Source organism: Pelobates fuscus, chromosome 2 (genome assembly GCF_036172605.1).
Source record: "Pelobates fuscus isolate aPelFus1 chromosome 2, aPelFus1.pri, whole genome shotgun sequence".
NCBI lineage: Eukaryota > Metazoa > Chordata > Amphibia > Anura > Pelobatidae > Pelobates > Pelobates fuscus.
Window position 1 is genome coordinate 280163136 of NC_086318.1, and position 17924 is coordinate 280181059.

Consider the following 17924-nt stretch of genomic DNA (forward strand, 5'->3'; position numbering starts at 1 on the left):
TTGCCCTCCTAATTTAAGACTATGTCCTCTTTTTTCTTCTTTTAAATATAGTCTCCTCCTTTACTGTGTTGATTCCCTTTATGTATTTAAATGTTTCTATCATATCCCCCCGGCCTCGTCTTTCCTTCAAGCTATACATGTTAAGTTCCTTTAACCTTTCCTTGTAAGTTTTATCCTGAAATCAATAAACCAGCTTAGTAGCCCTTCTCTGAACTCTTTCTAGAGTATCAATATTCTTCTGAAGATACGGTCTCCAGTACTGTGTACAATACTCCAAGTGAGGTTTCACCAGTGTTCTGTACAATGGCATGAGCACTTCTCTCTTTCTACTGCTAATACCTCTCCCTATACAACCAAGAATTCTGCTAACATTTCCAGCTGCTCTGTTATATTGTCTTCCTATCTTTAAGTCATCTGAAATAATTACTCCTAAATCTCATTCCTCAGATGTTGAGGTTAGTAGGGTATCAAATATCCTATACTCTGCCCTTGGGTTTTTACGTCCAAGGTGTATTATCTTGCACTTATCCACATTAAGTGTCAGTTGCCACAGCTCTGACCATTTTTCTAGTTTACCTAAATAATTTGCTCTTTGGCTTATCCCTCCTGGAACAACAACCCTGTTACATATCTTAGTATCATCAGCAAAAAGACATACCTTACCATCAGGACCTTCTGCAAAATTACTAATAAAATTTTTAAAGAGAATGGTACCCCACTGGTAACTACACCTTGCTTTGAATATACTCTGTTGACTGCCATGATGACATAGACCATTAATTAAGATGCCGACCATTAATTAAGATTAAGGTTTCGACAATCACTTTTTGTAACGCTCCCATATACCCTGTATGACCAAATATAGACAGAACCACTTCTAGTTTTGTTGAACTATGGGTAACTCAGAGTGTTAAGAAATTAAAGAAATGTTGTGGTATTCTTTAGGTTGATTATGTCATTTTAAAATTCCCAGTTAAATATATACTGCAAGGTAAAAATATTTAAACTACAGTATTGGTATCCTCAATATAAACATACAATATGTTCACTGACAAAAACTGAATAAAGAATATGATGTTTCATACCTGCCTGCCTTCCAGCTCGATCTGAAAATTTTTTGCAGATTCCTGAGTCACCCGACCTCCAAAGTCCAACTGATAAACTTGGGTTGCCTCGTTCCACAATGGCTGCTTGTTTGCCATAACATAGACAAATCCTTGGCTTCCTAACCTTCCATCATCTTTTTCATTTGCTTTTCGACACTTGAATTCATCCAAATCATTAGCTGTCCTAAGATTTCTTTTAGTTTTCCATCCCTTTTTATTGCTCTGGCTTTGGTTCATCAGCTCATCTCCACTGATAAAAAGCTCAGGCTCACTCTCTGAACTGTCCTGAAATTCATTGGTTTTATTCAGCTTCTTGGATTTTAGCTGGTCTTTCTGGCTCTTTACCTTTTTCTTCTCCCTTCCAAGTCTTGGACTAGCAATAAGAGAATTGAAATCACTTAAAGTTCTTGCTTCCTTTTTTCCCTTGCCCTCAGTGATCGCCTGTACATTCCCCTCCTCAGCTCTGCTGTCTAAGCGCTTTCGATTTTTCTTAACAAATTTATCAGTTTCCTGGGCTACAGGGCTTTCAGTTAAAGATAAAACCTCCTGAAAATTATCTGCAGTTTCAACCATAACCTCTGTACCCCTATTACTTTGAAGCTCTGGCTGAGGAAGGGGGAGAACAGTTTTTTCGGGCACCAAATGTGGCTTTGAAGGAAGAGTAGACTGAGAGTTTTGCACTGGTGGGCACGCACTGTATGTGTTCCATGGATGCAGTGCTATTGCAGGGAGCTGTAAACCATTGCAATTGCTGCTCCCAGGATACATTGGTGGCAATGGGCAACAAGGCAGGTTGGGTGGATATGTCGGCTGCAGTACAATGGATGGTTCCTGTTGAACATACTGAGCTGGAGCTAAAGCGTCCTTTGGGGAACATGGGTTTTGCCCTTGATGGACATAAGGGGGTGCACTGAAACCTCCAGTGTATGGTAGCCCAACTCCATAATTTGCTTGGAATGTTGCGATAGGACTAGTTTGAGATTTTGGGGAAATAAATGGCACCCGTGACATATCTAAATGCTGATTCTGCCCAATTGATAGAGGAGGGGGCCTTTTTGGAATAGGCAGAGTGTTATGAGTTGTCCTGTCCTGAGGAACCCATATGTCTTCACTTACCATTGGGTCCCATTGATAAGGAGGAGGACGTTTTATAGTAAGTCCTGCTTCTGCTAAGTTTATATGCCTCACTGACTTCTCTGCTTGGCAATGTTGGGTAACTGCTTCATCTTCTGTGAAGGCGGAGTTGATGTAATCTGTTCTGTCTCTGCAACTTTCAGAAGGACTAAGCAGGTTATATGAGGACTGGGACGTTAAAGGAGTTGAGCTGGCAGAATGAACTATTACAGTACTCTGTTGTGGGCCACTACCTGTGGATAAATCAGACTGCATATTTCCAATGCCAACTATGTTAGCAGTGATACTGCCACTATGATTACTGCTACTGCTGCTGCTGATTACACCAGTGCCATTGCTACACTGACTGCAGGTATACAATGTTGTGGGTGTCCTTTGTTGGTACTGTCCAGCTACAACATTACTCTTTGATTTTGGAGGATGCTGCAGGGTTGATCTCTGATTATCTGCCATCTGAGTCATTTTTAAAGCAGCTTCTCTACTATTCCTTCGCAATGTGGCATGGATTAGGCTGCTGTCTATTCTTTGTGTCATACTCCTCCCTTGAGCAAGTTGTGCAGCTATCTCAGGGTATGGTGGTGGATCGCCAGGCGGTATAGAATATCGGGGAACTGTCAACCTATTTAGTGTGGCACTAGTGCAGGGTTGTTTAATCTTTTTTTCTGTTGCTGAAACTCTGAGGGTGGCTGAACTTCCAGGGCCAGGGAGTGTATAGGTATTCTGATTACAGAGAACCCTGCTTCGTGGCCTGCAGACCTCTTCAACATTGCCACTGCTGTCAAAAGTAGTTATCCTTTCATATCCTAGAGGAGTCTGGAAGTGTCCACTTGTGAAGAGGGAAAAGTCCCCTTTCTTTAGGCAGAGATCAACAGGAAGCTGTTGGATTGGTGGAGGGGGAGCTGCGGATGTTGGAGGAGCGGGTATAGTTCCTGGGTAAGGTGGCGGAGGATTGAGTTTGTTCATCTGTATCTCTTGAACACTTGTAAAAACAACAGCATCTCCTTCTGCATATTGCGGCATTGGTCGCAAAGGTTTTGTCTTTTGGGCATGTTCATGTTCTCTTTCACTGTGTTCTACTACAGGTATCTGCACAGCACCCTGTAATTGATGGGACATTTGTGTTGAGTGGGAAACCTGAGAGCCATGGGGAAGCTGCAAGGTGTAGGGCAGCTGTGACCCATGTGACAGCTGGGAGGCATGAGGCAGTTGTGGGGCATGTGACAGCTGAGAGGGGTGGGGCAGTTGTGAAATGTGGGACAGATGAGAGGGGAGGGGCAGTTGAATGCTGTGAGAAGTCTGAGAGGAGTGGGACTGCTTTTGGGAAGTCTGCAAGGTGTGGGACAGCTGTATGTTGTGGGATGTCTGCGAAACATGGGGCATCTGCATATTGTGAGAAGTCTGTGTGGAATTGGAAGTCTGAGTAGCCTTCGAATTATGAGTGGCCTGAGAATTCTGGGAGGTGTGGGAAATTTGAGAGGTGTGGGAATTCTGAATGGCGTAGGAGTTCTGCATGGTGTGGGAATTCTGAGTGAAATGAGAAATTTGAGAAGCATGGGCAATCTGAGTAGAATGGGAACTCTGAATGTTGTGAGACACCTGCGACTGATATGGGATCTGTGATGGGTGTGGCATCTGTAGTGGATTAGGAATCTGCACAAGGTGAGGCATCTGCATGGAAGGTTGAGGGAGTTGCATTAAACGTCCCATTTCCACTCCACCAAATATAACTTGCCCAGGATTGGAGTAACGATTAGGAACTGGATACTGAACTGCACTGTCTCCTGCATGGTCTGTTGGTGCAGCAGCTCCCATCTGACTGGCCAAGATATCCAACTGTACATTCTGATTGGCTAGCAAAGACTGGACCAATCCTATGCTTTGAGTTGGAGACATAGCTTGGGCAGAGCTATGAATAGGTGCAATGGGAATGTTTACTGTGCACGGTGGGTTGTTTTCAGATGTTCCAGATGTTCCACTTACTGTATTTAAAAAAAAAAAAAGAAAATATAGTGCAAGTGAGATACATCTAAACTTCAACAACAACCCCCTCCAACAAGTTAATTATTAATCAATGTACATTCAAACAGGAACGTTGTATGGTACAACACTGGACATTAACTTTTCTTCCATGAAATGAATGGAATACTGACAATTGTTTTTAGATCAGATTTTATGTGATCATCCTGAGTAGACCTATGGGCTTGCTATACCTCAAACAAAGTCACCACCAGAGGATAATCTTTTTCTTGCTTGTGTACTTTATTTAGTAGATTTATCTGTGGATAGCCTGATTGTTGTGATTAAATTATGTTTTGAAACATTTAGTACCGCTTTGGCAGTTTATCAAGATGTGTTTAAATTGTTGAACTTAATTTTGTTGCACTTTATCCAGAGGCATTTGGAGAGACTCTATCTGGCAAGAGTTGTCCATGGAGATTTTTTGGCATCGCCTCCCACAATAGGATCTGGCAAAGTGTGGGTAAGTGAACTCTCAAGTAACTATAATTGTTACGTGCTTCAAAAGAATTGTTATTTTTACTCCTCTTTTTATTTTGGACTTTGGGATCATTTTTATGAGATTTTATGCCTACACCCAGACCTGGTCTTGTGTGAAGCTTTTTATTCTTGTATTGATGTTTGCTAATACGTTGTGGGTTTACATCACGTTATATTGTAAGTGCTACATTATAATATTATATTATAATGTTAGTGCTGCCTTAATAGTATGTATGATGTTGCCAGTTTAGTATGTCACCTTCTTTTGTGAGGTAAGCAGATTTCAAATAATGGCTTCTCATTTATTTTATTCTTTATTATTTTTTTTATATCGTAATATAATTTTATATTATAACATACCATCTCATATTTATGTTGAATTCTTTATTAAATAGTCTGCCAATCCTTCTCATTACCGTTTTATGACATATACTCATTGATATGCATCTTTGGTCATACTATCAGTTATCTGACTTAACACTAACTATTTTGCAACTGTCTATTGCTTTTCACACCTGACAGAGTGCATGACTTTGAACAGCAATAAACTCTAGTAAAATAATTAGCACAGGGTCAGATAATGGACAATTGGATCGAATGCACAAAAAAAATGAGAGTTGTCAGAAAGGCGAGTGGGGATGGTGTGGAAGGGATTTTTTTTTCAAAAATCTCTCTCTGTCTCTGAGAGAGGTCTGAAGCAATACTAATCAATCTGACAAAATAATTTCCAAATCTGGTGCCTTCCAAACCTCAGATGGGAACCTTGTACATGCTGGCCAAAATCCACATGCCAGTAAACCTAGGACAGCCCATTATAACAGGTATGGCAGGGCTTGACAAATTTGCTTTCAATCTAGGAGCCAGCTAAAAAAGTTAGGAGCCAGTTTTTTTTTTCCCAACGACAAAAATACAATTCTTAAAGGGACACTATACTCGCCAGAACTACTACTAATGTAGTGGTCTGGTGTCTATAGATTGTCCCTGCAGGCTTTTCTAAGTAAATTCTGCCTATTCGGAGAAAAGGCAGTGATTACATTGCTGCTAAGTCACTTAAACGGCCACTAAAGTGTCTCTTACCTACATTCAGCGTCTTCATGCTCTGCATGGAGGCATTGAACGTTCCCTATAGAGATGCATTGATTTATAACATCTCTATGATGAGATTGTCAATCTTACCTATGGAGGCTGGCCAGCTGCAGCGATACCGGCATAGTGTTGGAAAAAAGGTGAGTAAAAACACCATTCCCATACAATCAGAGTGGGGCTGGTGACTTAAACGCACACTGTAACGGATCGCCTGGCACCCCGACTTGGTACCTCCGTTAAAGGATGCTCCTAGTGCTTCCTGAGGACTCCAAGCACTCTGGCAGACACCACAATCACCGAATCCAATAAACCTTTTAAATTCTCCCAAGCATATGAATGCTGTATACAGCCGAATAGGACAAACCATGCAAATAGGTTTCCACTCCTAGCAGTCAAACTGGAACAGCATACAATAAATCCTTCCCCCCAATAATGAGACGACACATCACTTCGAGGGTAAAACAGGAACTCTGGACTGGCTCATCCAGCCTGGCTTTTATTACACTAATCCACATACAGGCCACACCCAGGGGGAGGCATAAAATAACCAATCACATACATGGTTCAGCCCACACATCCCCTCCCCTCAGATAACATTAAACTCAATTATCCGGTACCCTTTTTCAGCCAAGTTCTGGATGTACCCCAAAACCCGGGGGTACACCTTTAAATCCAGCATCGCTGGATAGCCCTTATTCAGGGGGACAACATATCCAAAATTCAAGTAATTCGGATGAATGGTTCGTGAGATATGGGGTTCCAAAGATTTGACCGACCGCATGGGTAAAGTATCCGAAAACAGTTCCATGCATTTTGGCCCTGCGGTCGGTCACAAACAAGGGAATGAAAACAGGCGAATTGCCTGTGTTATAGAGCCTGGAGAGGGTTTGAATGAATTCCCTTGTTTATGGGGCTCTTTCTACCGAACGGCGGGTCATTCGGTAGTTTCCATACGAATTTCTGGAAGTATGGAGGTCTCAGCGGTGTTTGCCTAGTCAAGTGTCCGATTTTAGTTCCAGACACTCGACGGCAAAACACCGCTGTTCGGTAGTTTAAGATGGCCGCCGCCACGTGTTTGTTTCCCGAATGGCGGCCACCCAGAGGACAAAAGACCACACTGCACTGATTGCCAATTACCTGTTTGCAACATTGTTGCAAACGGTAATTGGAGGCACACTCATTCCTGGGTGGTCTGGTTGTTCGGTAGTTTCACTCAATATACTGAATGGAGTGATTCTACCGAACAATCAGATGAATGTTGCATACAAATCACACCCAGATTGACACCCACCCACCCAGACAGACAGACCCTGACAGACACACACACACACCCAGATCAGTTCAGAGTACAGTTCAAGAATTTCCTGTAAGTCATTTGTTTGACTGCCCATACCCAAAACAGTTACAGAGAATCAGTGCTTGCGGTCCGTCTAGTTTGGTAGTTTAAAAACGAACAAACTACCAAACATAGTCAATAATCTTACCATGGAGCTTGTTCCCCTTGTTCGTGGGAACGTTTCCACCGAACAGTGTCTTTCTCTCAAGTAACTATAATTGTTACGTGCTTCAAAAGAATTGTTATTTTTACTCCTCTTTTTATTTTGGACTTTGGGATCATTTTTATGAGATTTTATGCCTACACCCAGACCTGGTCTTGTGTGAAGCTTTTTATTCTTGTATTGATGTTTGCTAATACGTTGTGGGTTTACATGAGACAGCCACTAGAGGCTGGATTAACCCTATTATAAACATAGCAGTTTCTCTGATGGCTTATTAATAGTATGATAGTGTACAGGTGAGTGATTTTGCCTCTGGTTCGGAAAGCGTTAAACTATAACAGGTTAGGTATATATGTAAGAGCCACATCACCTAAATTTAGTTCCATATTGTACAAGCTCAAGATTTATTAGTAACAGGCTGAAACAGGCATGTTGACATATCTACTGTGATATCAGGTACTAGATTTTTTTCGCAGTGTAGGTATGTGCCACATGAGACTAAGGTGTCGCCCGGGTGCCCTGTAGGTTGTGCCAGGTCGAAGGGTCTGCGAGGTCGAGGTATCATGCTGTCTGTGTGTTAAGTGGTAAGTATATTTGAGCTGCCACGGTCTACAGACTAGATGGCTAACCTATTGTCAGGATCGGGACAGGGATCCAACACGCAGGGTACAAAGAGTGGAAAGGTACGTATACCGGGCCTTAGAATGGCCGGACTAACGTACCGAGAGTAATAGAGAATAGTCAGAGACAAGCCGAGGTCGAGGGAACGAGAAGACAGATAAGCGAGAGACAAGCCGGGTCAAGGGATAACAGAGATAAGCAGGGTAGTACGACAAGCCGAGTCAAAACCAATAGAGCAAACTAGAATACCAGAGCACTGAGTGACTAGACAAGCTAGAACCACGACAGGGCAATGAGCTGAAGTGAGAAGTAAGCTTAAATACCCTGGCTCCGGATGGTAGACACGCCTCTGACAAGTACCGATTGGATATCGGACACTTGAGTGGCAGGTCGCTCGTGATAGCGTCATGACGTCACGTATTGAGCGTCCCGCTAGAAAAGGACGTGGATTCCTCGCGGTCGGTGTTTAAGTGACTGGATGAACCGCGAGGAACGAAGGAAACAGCTCGTTTGGACGGATAAACTACTACTTTTAGAGGTAGAGACCTCAGGTACCCTGACAGTACCCCCCCTCTCAGATACGCCCACCGGGCGGAAGGAACCGGGACGAGATGGGAAGCGGAGGTGAAATGCTCTGCGAAGGCGAGAAGCATGAACGTCCTCCTGAGGTACCCAACTCCTCTCCTCAGGACCATATCCCCTCCAGTTGACCAGATATTGCAATTTTCCCCTTGAAATTCTGGAATCAATGATGGAGCTGACCTCGTACTCCTCCCGACCCTCCACCTGAACAGGACGAGGTGAGGAAACCTTAGAGGAGAATTTGTTGCAAATAAGAGGTTTCAACAAGGAGACATGAAAAGAGTTAGGAATGCGTAAGGCAGGTGGCAGAGCAAGGCGATACGCAACCGGGTTGATACGAGTGAGAACCCTGTAAGGGCCTATGTAGCGAGGAGCAAATTTCATAGATGGAACTTTTAGTCGAATATTCTTAGTACTCAGCCACACCCTATCCCCAGGAACAAAGACAGGAGCCGCTCTTCTATGCTTGTCAGCGTGTTTCTTGAATAACGAGGAATTATGTAACAGAATTTGCCGAGTCTGATCCCATAATTTCTTCAGGTTGGCGACATGATCATCAACCGACGGTATCCCCTGAGAAGAGGAAACCGCAGGAAAAATTGAAGGATGAAAGCCATAGTTCATGAAGAAAGGGCTAGAACGAGTTGAATCACAAACAAGGTTATTGTGTGCGAACTCCGCCCAAGGAATCAAACCGACCCAATCGTCCTGGTGTTCGGAAACAAAGCAACGTAGATACTGCTCGATCTTTTGATTGGTACGTTCAGCAGCTCCGTTAGACTGAGGGTGATAGGCAGAGGAGAAGTTCAATTTGATTCCCATTTGAGAACAAAAGGATCTCCAGAAACGTGAGACAAATTGAGAACCTCTATCAGAAACAATCTCCGAAGGAGTCCCATGTAGGCGAAAAACCTCTCTCGCAAAAATCTCTGCCAATTCAGGAGAAGTCGGAAGTTTAGGTAATGGCACGAAATGGGCCATCTTAGTAAATCTATCCACCACCGTGAGAATAACAGTCTGTCTCTTGGAAGCAGGCAAATCTACGATAAAGTCTATGGACAAACAGGACCAAGGTTTCTCAGGAATGTCCAAGGGGTGTAACAGACCACAAGGAGATGTATGAGGTTGTTTAGTCTTGGCACAAGTCTCACAAGCTGCGACGAACTCCTCAATATCTTTTCGTAGTGAAGACCACTAGAAATCCTTGGATATCAGAGAGTATGTCTTGCGAATACCAGGATGGCCAGCTACTTTACTTTCGTGAAAACATTGTAAGAGCTCCAGTTGGAGTTCAGGAGGGACAAAGTTTCTTCCCTCAGGAGTGTTTCCGGGTGCCAGATGTTGTGACTTCAAGATCTGGTCAAGTAGCGGAGAATGGATTTTGAGACTGGTATTAGCAATAATATTGCATTTGGGTACAATGGAGGACAAAAGTGGTTCAACTGAAGCAGAAGGCTCATATTGGCGAGATAGCGCATCGGCTTTAGAATTCTTTGACCCAGGTCTGTAAGTCAGAACGTAATTGAAATGGGTAAGAAATAACGACCAACGAGCCTGCCTGGAGGACAAACGCTTGGCCTCTCCGATATAAGACAAATTTTTGTGGTCCGTTAGAATGGTAACAGGATGTAATGTACCTTCCAATAAATGTCTCCACTCTTTCAAAGCCTTGATAACCGCTAGTAATTCTCTGTCACCAATGTCATATCTGCTCTCTGTACCAGACAATTTTTTAGAGAAAAATCCACATGGATGTAATGGTTTATCAACACCCAACCTTTGGGATAGGACAGCACCTAAACCAGTCTCTGATGCGTCTACCTCAAGTAGGAAAGGCAGGGAAGTGTCGGGGTGAACTAAAATTGGAGCGGAAGCGAAAAGCTCCTTGAGAGTTTTGAACGCAAGAAGAGCTTCAGTAGTCCAATTCTTAGTATCAGCCCCCTGTTTGGTCATATTGGTGATAGGCGCGATAATTGAAGAATAACCCTTAATAAAGCGCCTATAATAATTAGAAAAACCAATAAATCTCTGTACGGCTTTAAGACCTTTGGGTAAAGGCCACTCTAGAATGGACTGGAGCTTATCCGGATCCATCTTAAATCCCTCCCCAGAGATCACATAGCCGAGAAAGGTTACCTGGGTTTGATCAAAGCTACATTTCTCCAACTTGCAGTACAAGCCATGCTGGAGAAGCTTGTGCAAAACCCTCCTGACTTGCTTGTGATGAGTCTCAATCTCACTAGAATGTATGAGTATATCATCTAGGTATACAATGACGCAATCTTGCTGAAATTCCCTAAGAACCTCATTTATCAGATCCTGGAATACAGCTGGTGCATTGCATAACCCAAAAGGCATAACTGTATATTCATAGTGGCCATATCGAGTATTGAATGCCGTCATCCACTCATGTCCCTGCTGGATTCTCACCAAGTTATATGCCCCTCTGAGATCTAACTTGGTGAAAATTGTAGAGCCCTTCAAACGATCGAAGAGTTCGGTGATCAAGGGAATCGGGTAGGCATTTTTAATGGTTATCTTATTTAGGCCTCGATAATCAATACAAGGTCTTAAAGAACCATCCTTCTTTTTAACAAAAAAAAATCCAGCCCCGGCAGGAGAGGAGGACCTCCTAATGAATCCCTTGTCTAAATTTTCGTGAATATACTCCTCTAGAACTGAGTTCTCTTTCGTAGATAACGGGTATACATGACCTCTGGGCGGCATGGTACCAGGGAGTAGGTTAATTTTGCAATCAAAGGACCTGTGTGGGGGTAAGGTATCGGCTTTCTTTTTGTCAAATACTGCCTTTAAATCTAGATACTGAGGCGGAATTTGTGTCTCTGTAGGATTGTCAGAGTTAGCCGAGGTGTTGGTTAAGCAGAGAGGTGAGACCTTCCGCAAGCATTTCTCTTGACAATTCTGTCCCCATGAAACTATCTCCCCTGACTCCCAATTAATAATAGGGTTATGTCTCCTCAACCAGGAGTACCCCAGGACTATGGGAATAGACGGAGAAGAAATGAGCAGTAAGGATATGTCCTCTCTATGTAGGATGCCAACAGTTAAGTTAATCGGTATGGTTTCACGGAAAATAACAGGCTCAAGTAACGGTCTACCATCGATGGCCTCAACAGCCAGTGGTGTCTCTTTTAACTGGGATGGAATAGCATGCTTGGCAGCAAAACCCTGATCTATAAAGCTCTCAGCAGCTCCAGAATCGATTAGTGCCATAGTCTTTACTACTCCCTTTTCCCACTTTAAAGAAACGGGTAACAGAAGCCTGAGCTCTTTGTAGTTGTGAATAGAGGACAAAGTAGAAACACCCAAGGCCTGTCCTCTAGAGAAACTTAGGTGCGAGCGTTTCCCGAACGATTAGGACAATTTAGGCGTAAATGACCTCTGACTCCACAATACATACATAAACCCTCCCTTCTCCTGTACTGTCTCTCCCTCTCTGTGAGATGAGTACTGCCTATCTGCATAGGTTCAGAAATACGTAAGTCCTCGAACTCAGAATTTTGAAAGGTAGGCGCTAGTTTAAAGGAGGGTCTACGGGTCCTATCTCGAGTGTTCTGCCTCTCTCTTAGGCGTTCATCAATACGAGATATAAAAGAAATTAAATCCTCCAAATTCTCAGGGAGTTCTCTAGTAGCGACCTCGTCAAGAATTACATCTGATAACCCATTCAGAAACACATCTATATAAGCCTGTTCGTTCCACTTAACTTCTGCCGCCAAGGACCTGAACTCTAGTGCATAATCCACAAGTGTTCGATTGTCCTGTCTAAGGCGCAACAGTAATCTAGCTGCATTGACCTTTCTACCAGGAGGGTCAAAAGTTCTTCTAAACGCAGCTACAAAGGCATTATAATTATAGACTAGTGGATTATCATTCTCCCATAAAGGATTGGCCCATCTCAGAGCTTTCTCAATGAGTAAAGTAATAACAAATCCAACCTTCGCTCTATCTGTAGGATAAGAGCGGGGTTGTAATTCGAAATGGATGCTAATCTGGTTCAGAAAGCCACGACACTTCTCCGGTGACCCGCCATAACGTACTGGTGGGGTAATACGGGAAGAAGCACCTACAGTGGCTACCTCTAGACCTGAGACTGCAGGAGAAATAGAAGGAGTACGTGTCTCCTCAGGTGGGTTACTAGCACGAGACAAAAGTGCCTGTAGTGCTAGAGCCATCTGATCCATCCTATGCTCCATGGCGTCAAACCTGGGATCAGAAGAACCAAGCTGACTGTTTGTACCTGCAGGATCCATTGGCCCTGTCGTAATGTCAGGATCGGGACAGGGATCCAACACGCAGGGTACAAAGAGTGGAAAGGTACGTATACCGGGCCTTAGAATGGCCGGACTAACGTACCGAGAGTAATAGAGAATAGTCAGAGACAAGCCGAGGTCGAGGGAACGAGAAGACAGATAAGCGAGAGACAAGCCGGGTCAAGGGATAACAGAGATAAGCAGGGTAGTACGACAAGCCGAGTCAAAACCAATAGAGCAAACTAGAATACCAGAGCACTGAGTGACTAGACAAGCTAGAACCACGACAGGGCAATGAGCTGAAGTGAGAAGTAAGCTTAAATACCCTGGCTCCGGATGGTAGACACGCCTCTGACAAGTACCGATTGGATATCGGACACTTGAGTGGCAGGTCGCTCGTGATAGCGTCATGACGTCACGTATTGAGCGTCCCGCTAGAAAAGGACGTGGATTCCTCGCGGTCGGTGTTTAAGTGACTGGATGAACCGCGAGGAACGAAGGAAACAGCTCGTTTGGACGGATAAACTACTAAGTCTCTACCTCTTTTAGAGGTAGAGACCTCAGGTACCCTGACACCTATGACACGGCATTAGGCATAAAAAATGACGTAGAAATGTATAACTGGCATACAAATCATACATAAAATTACAAAAAGGGGAGGACATTGCATAAGTCAGTGTAATATAAATCCGGCCGGTGCCTTTACTAGTTCCTTGTGACGGACAGTTTTTTCCCACATTAAGAACCGGGTGGGTGCATAGTGCTGCTTCCTGCTGGGGCTGCCTGTCCCGATGGGGTGAACGGTGCTATGTTGGCGACATCCCAACGGTGTGGCGTACTCGTCTTGGCGCCTGCCATAGGGCGAATGCCTAGTGCTTGTAAAAATCGTGGTGCTTCCGCCGGAGTTGTCAGTCGGTGGCTTTGCCCTTCTTGTGTGGCAATTAGCGTTCGGGGGTAGCCCCATTTATATTGTATGTCTGCTGCCCTCAATTGTGTTGTGGTTTCTTTCAGGGATGCACGCCACTGCAGCGTCTGGCGGCTCAGGTCTTGGTAGAAGTATAAGGTAAGGTCCTCGAAAGCATACGGGGTCTGCCCCTGAGAGCACAGAGGAATCCGTCTTTATCTGAGTGGTATGCGGAATAGGCTGTCCAGGGTCCTTTGGCCTGTTTAGATGGAAGGGCAGCCTGTAGCAGCCTCTTTATGAGGAGCGGCAGTTCGTCTGCTGTCACAGTGTCTGGGATCCCCCTCACCTTGATATTTATGTGTCTCGCCATATATTCAAGCTGCCCCACTCGGGCGTTGTGAGCATGTGGTTACTAGCTCCTGCGTTTGCTTTGCTGTGGCGTCGTGCTGGGCTCTCAAGTCCTGGACTACTTCTTCCGTGGCTCGCATGCGGCCTGTAAGTGTGCTCAGCTCCGTCTTGAGGCCTGCTAATTCTGCTGTGAAGAAGGCTTTAAGGTCAGTCACCATGCCTGATAGGTCAGCCTTAGTGGCTAGTGGTGGTTCTGACTGCCTTGGTGATGTAGTTTGTTGCTTCCGTTGGGGTGTCTGGGTCGGCATATCGCTCAGGTACTCATCCTCTGAGGCAGAGAGTGACTCCATCCCCATGGTTTGAAAGACGTCCGCCATTTTGGGCCTGCAAGCCTGGGACAAGAGTTTCCCGATATCGTGGGTATGTCCCGCGGATGACCCTCGGGGTTTCCGTGAGTGTTTCCCCATATTGTGCTGACTCTCCCTCAGTCTTTCCCCGGCTTATGGAGGTAGTTTTTGAGGATTCTTTGACTGTTTTGTCGTAGTAATGTCGGATCTCGGGTTTCATGGGCTTGACAGCTTATAGTGGTCCTTTAAGACGAATTTTAAGAGATTCAAAATAAACTGTTTTTGGTGTTCGTTGTACTATGATTGACTAAAATAATTGCAAGCTTCTAATCCTCTATGGTGGGGAATGTTACAATAGATTTGCTAGAAGTGTGTAAGGAGGGGTCTGTATGTTTTCTAACACTAGAAGGGTCTCTTTGGTATCTTGAAGTTATGAGCAAAGTTCTTTTACCATAGGATGCTAAATATTTTCAATAAATTTACTCTAGTTTTTCATTGAGGCTATTGTTCTCTGAAACGATAGGTCTGCCTGGGGAGTCATTGATGTTTTGGAGAACTTTGGGTAGACAGTAAAATGTCGCTATTGTTGGATAGTGATGGGCTAGTATGTATTGTAATTCTTGGTGTGAAATAAATTTCTGAATGTTAGCATTTGTGAGAAGATTTTTTTAGTTCAATCAAAAAGTTAGAAGTTGGATCTGAATTAATAAGCTGGTAACAGTAGGAATCATTCAGGTGCTACATGCACATTTTTACAAAGTTTTCACGTTTCATAAGGACGATATTTCCACCCTTGTCAACTGGTTTTACAATTGTATCTTCAGCCAGTCTGTTCCGACAAGAAGAGAAAAAGGGCATGAAAAAGGGCATTCATTCTCGGGATGAGAAATGTAAGACCTTGAATATGCTGTGCAATTTTGGGCACCTGTTCTAATGAAGGATATCATGGCACAAGAAAAAGTGCAGAGACAAGCTACAAAAATTATCAAATGAATGGAGTACTTTAGTTATGAAGAAAGGTTAAAAATATTAAATATCTTTACTTTGGAAAAACGGTGCCTCAGGGGGGATATGATAAGATTATACAAATATAATCGGGGCCAGTACAAACCATTATCTGGAAATATATTCATAAACAGGGCACACATTTAGGGTGGAGGAAAAGAGATTTAATCTAAGACAAAGGAAAGGTTTTATTACAGTAGGAATTTTAAGGATGTGGAATTATCTGCCTGAGAGGTGGTTTTATCAGAGTCCATACAGATGTTTAAACAGCAATTGGACAAATACTTCCAAAAACATAACATACATGGATATAATTTCTAATTAGTGGGGTAATAACTGCTTGATCCAAGGAGATATCTGACTGCCATTTTGGGGTCAAGAAGGAATTTTCTCCTAGTTTGTTGCAAAATTGGAAGCGCTTCAGACTGTTTTTTTTTGCCTTTTTTTGGATCAACAGCAAAAACATATGTGAGGAAGGCTGAACTTGATGGACACAAGTCTCTTTTCAGCTATGTAACTATGCAATTTTAGCTATGAAGAAAGCTTAACACATTTCAACCTCTTTAGTTTAGAATAATGTTGCCTCACAGGGGGATATGATAACATTATACAAATATATCCCGGGCCAATACAAACCAATGTGTGGAAATCTAATCATAAACAGTACTTTACATAGGACATGAGGTCATGCATTTAGACTGGAAGAATGAAGTCTAAGGCAAAGGGAAGGGTTTTTTTTACCGTAAGAACAATATGGATATGGAATTCTCTTGCCTGAAGAAGTGGTTTTATCAGAGTCCATACAGATGTTTAACCCCTTAAGGACACATGACACGTGTGACATGTCATGATTCCCTTTTATTCCAGAAGTTTGGTCCTTAAGGGGTTAAACAGCAACTAGATACATACTTGCAAAAACAGAATATTCTATGATATCATTTTTCAATTGTAGGGTAATAGCTTCTTGATCCAAAGATAAATCTGACTGCCATTCTGGGGTGAAGAGATAATTTTTTTCCTAGTTTGTTGCAAAATTGGAAGTGCTTCAAACTGTTTTTTTATTTTGCCTTCTTTTGGATCAACAGCAAAAACAAATGCGAGGAAGGCTAAACTTGATCGACACATGTCTCTTTTCAGGCTATGTAACTATGTAGGAGTGAGCTTTGATCCGTATTTCAGCTGCTGTACCAATAGCAATCACGCAACACTAACGTAGCTCAGACTACAGTTAGCAAATACATTAATGGTCCTGATCATGCCAACAATCAGGATTTCCTCAACATTCAGCTTTCCTTCTCCTATTTTATCAGGAAGTGTAGGCGGGAGGCATTTTTCTACCTATAAGTAGGGGCTTAGACTTTTGGGTTAAGGGGTGCCCTCGAAAGCACAGTTTTATTATAGTCAATTCCCCTTCCGTGCACAGATTCAGTGTTATGTAATGCACCCTGGCTAGCTACAGTGCTGTCAACATTCATTGTTGTAATATCTTGTACTTTGATACAATGTTTCAGTAGCACACTAACATTGGTAGCCATACCTATTTCCCCCTAATAGGCTATTTTATCAGATGGGTATTATCAGAGACCATCCTTTTGGACATTATCTTTCCTCTTAGATATATTTGGATAGGGGCATTTCTCCTAAACGTATGGTACTTGCATTTTACTTAGCTCACAGGTTAATGTCCATTTAGTGGATGGTCCCCCTTGTCTTATTGACCTAGTGGACAAGCGAGTTTTCATTGTATAACCTGATCTATTAGGGATAATCTATCATCCTTCTTATCTGGAGTGATTCTAACCGTTGCTAAAAGGCATTGTTTAAAAAACTATCCTACTATTTCAGGCTTCTACTGTGTCCACTTTAGGTCTCTATTTGTTTATATTATGTACAGAGTGTGTTTTCTTTTTGGCTGATATTGATAAGGGTACTGTATTTGTATTATATTTATTAAAAGTTAAGTTTTATTCTTTCAAACCTCCCGGTGTGCTTCAACCTTTCAGGAGCTATTACATACCATTTCTCTTGGGCTCCCACTCCGTAGACTCCTTAGGAGACAATATATACAAGTTCCTATCTCTCCTGTAATTCTTGGTTCAAGTTAATATTTAAAATAAAAATTTCGGGGGCGTGGCTTGGCGCCGGACGAGAATGGCTGCCTAATCCTCGCGCTCCTGCCTGCTCTCAAGCACCGCTAAAGCTGCACGAACCGGCACCCATGGGACGCACAAGACGGTCCCAAATGACCCCCTCCACACCAAGAACCCAGGGGACCAGCTCCCACCCCTCAATTAGGAGTTACCTCCAAACGCCGGGCGATTTACTTCCGCGGGATGAGGACTCCAATATGGCGCCCTCCTCGCCGAGCTCTGAGATGTCGGACGACGGTCCCAACGCACGAGGCAGCATACCGGCACCACAAACGCCGGACTGGTATGCACTCTTTACATCCCTGCCTAAGAAGGAAGATTTCCAGACCCTCCTGGAGGAAGTCAGATCCACGCTGCGCACAGAAATCTCGG

At 43.4% G+C, this 17924-nt stretch overlaps 1 protein-coding gene across 1 annotated transcript in view; it reads right to left on the reverse strand.

Annotated features, from left to right (window-relative positions):
* TULP4 (TUB like protein 4) overlaps positions 1-17924 on the reverse strand; it is a 407212-nt gene that overhangs the window by 18190 nt on the left and 371098 nt on the right. Inside the window, exon 13 of the mRNA XM_063443403.1 lies at positions 1086-4219. Within this exon, the coding sequence (XP_063299473.1) occupies positions 1086-4219 (3134 nt within the window). The remainder of the gene's footprint in view (positions 1-1085; positions 4220-17924) is intronic.